The sequence below is a fragment of the Notechis scutatus genome, chromosome 1 (genome assembly GCF_049901735.1).
Source record: "Notechis scutatus isolate UNSWTSFEM ecotype Mainland chromosome 1, rNotScu1.2, whole genome shotgun sequence".
Lineage (NCBI taxonomy): Eukaryota > Metazoa > Chordata > Lepidosauria > Squamata > Elapidae > Notechis > Notechis scutatus.
Window position 1 is genome coordinate 273,265,638 of NC_142009.1, and position 2,638 is coordinate 273,268,275.

The following is a 2,638-nucleotide window of genomic DNA, read 5'->3' on the forward strand; positions in this document are numbered from 1 at the left end:
TGCAACTCATATGCTTCATTTTCAAGCCTATCCTGAAGAGTTCTCTTCATAGACCCACTGATGATCACTGCAGGTCAGTCCAGAAGCAGACTCAATTCAGATGATTCTAAAGTTCATTTAAGAGTTCACTCAAGTGTTAATAAAAGTATTTATTGGGTTATAGAGAAAACCACTTATTATTCATTCTATCTGCAGCCATTTTTTCAGTCAATGGCTTTGGTGGGACAGGAACAAGCATTTTTTCATCAATCCTGAAGAGAAATTCTCTTGACTTAAAGCAAGAGAGACACAGGTTAATCTATTATGATGACTGATTGGACTAATTCTTAGTGAGAATAAAAATATTCTAGCAGAAAAATGAAGAGTAAAAAATGACAGTAAAAAATCTATGATGGATTTTAATTGTGCTTTCTTGCTCTGCATGTTAATAGAAACTAGGAAGCATCATACTGGGACAAGCTGCCTCTGAATTATGTCTTCCTTCCACTTTGAACTTGGACTTTTAAGAATTAAAATTAAAACAATTTATTATTCTTTAGAAATGAGAGATGTGTTTGACTTATTCTGTGAACTCTTACTTTACGTAACTCAGGGTGTTTCTTCCCCTCCAAAGAAGCCAAATTTCCCAAAAAGAAATGTGTCTGAGAGATATCTTTAAAAAATGAGGTATATTTGTTTTTCAAATTAACTATTAATTCCTGTGCTTATACTGAATGTGTTTTTCATTCTTACCAAAGATGAGTTACACTGGTGTTCCTTCATCATTTGCTTTTGTAGCATGGACTCTTCCCTGAAATTTTCCAAATGGGTTTCTCAGCCCATTCTTGAACCAGATAACCAGACCAGTACAAACAATTGTCAGACAAAAGACACAGAATATTCCAGCTACAGCTACGGTTTTCATATCACCTTTAGCCTGTACGGAAACTGGAGGTGGCCCACTGTCTATGCTACCTCCATAGCCTTTATTTCTGCAGTCTGGAGGGGCCCATCCAACATCACAGTGACAGTGTTTGAGAGTGTTACATACTCCCCGATTGTGGCACATTGTGACATTACAGTCGTATTTCAGAATGGACACATCGACACAACTACCCTCAATACACATCGTATTATTGCCACAAGGAGTACCGTCTTTCACTGCTCCAATATCATTCACCTTCATCCCCGTGTGGTAGTCAGTGCCCCAGCATTGATTAACTCCGGTGGAAGTGTGAATTATTGTACTGTGATCCTCCAAACAGGGCATCTGTATATCTTTACACTGGATACGGCCACACAGGCTATCCCCAGTATCGCATTTCTTGTAAATGCCATGTTTAAGGCCACAGTTGCCAAAGCGATCACCTTTATTATTTACTTCTATGAAGCAAACTTCAGAAGCGACTGTTGCTCCCCTACCGAATATCATTTTGCACTGCATATCATGAGTCGTGCAGTTCCCATGATAACAATATACGCCATCATTGCACATGGCACCATCTTGCACATGCACATCGTCTGGACAGTGCTCTGAAGTCCCATTGCAATATTCAGGAAGATCACAACTGCTAATCTTCTCTCGGCAAACAGTTCCACGTTGACGATATTGGCAGTTAGCACAGCACAGTCCAAAGGCACAAACAGCCTCCGGGCGCAACATACAATTAGTTTGACAGCAAGGATCTGACTTGCATTGTGTTTCTGACCCACAGTCACACTGCTCTCCCTTTTCCACTCTTTTGTTACCACAGAATTCAAACTTAAATGTTGTGTTAGTGTCTGGTGGGACAAGTAAACAGCCTTGGTTTCTATAGCGGAAATAATCCTTGTAACTGCAGTTACTAAATTTATCAGTCTCTGCTGCAAATTCTGCCATAATGCATTCACTCTTTTCACAATGACAAAATTGTCCATCATGTATCATTCCAAGAATATGTCCCTGTTCATGGGTAAATATGACAGACATATAAAACAAACTGGGAGTTCTGTAGGATTCAATAGCACTTGCAAAGTAATCGCTACATATACTACCTGTATGTGCAAGTCCTACTGTTGCCCCAAAATTTTTATAAGCAAATAAGTGACCAGCATCATTCTTTAAAATTTTAACCAGCTGGGTTCTTCTCCATTCATTAAATGATAAAAGTGTGTCATCTGCTATATGGGTAATGTTTATGAGATTTTTTTGTGACCAGATCACTAAGCCTGTTATTGATAAATGAACAGAAAGTGGATCATAGAATGAATTTGCAGTGTGGACAATATCTAGAACTTGCATAGTAATAAAAGATTCATTTCTGTGAAACTGCAAATATCGTTCGTGATCAATCACAATTGCTACCTTAACGTATCTTGTATGTGGCCACCAGGATTTTCCAAAAATATCTTTGTTTCCAATATTCTCTGTTTCAGGAATTATGTCCTGTTGATGGCTCCGTTCTTCCTCTCCTACTCCACAAGTCATCCGGACAGCCCCTTCCTCTACTTCTAACCGAAACACCACGTGTTGAAAGGTGGAAGATTCCTGGACTGGTTCAATTTCATAGGTCTTATTTTCAATTTGCAAGAGACCTCTCAGTCCTCCTGAACATGTGCTAAGGGTGACTCGAGAAGAGGACTTTCTCTGAATAAATCCATGGTAGTAACAATCATCCTT

The 2,638-nt window shown here is 39.0% G+C and overlaps 1 protein-coding gene across 1 annotated transcript in view; it reads right to left on the reverse strand.

Moving 5' to 3' along the window:
* Positions 1-742: 742 nt before the first annotated feature.
* The window catches only part of LOC113432543 (disintegrin and metalloproteinase domain-containing protein 20-like), a 2,227-nt gene continuing 331 nt past the window's right edge, over positions 743-2,638 (reverse strand). Inside the window, exon 1 of the mRNA XM_026694661.2 lies at positions 743-2,638. This exon is cut by the window's right edge and continues 331 nt beyond it. Within this exon, the coding sequence (XP_026550446.2) occupies positions 743-2,638 (1,896 nt within the window).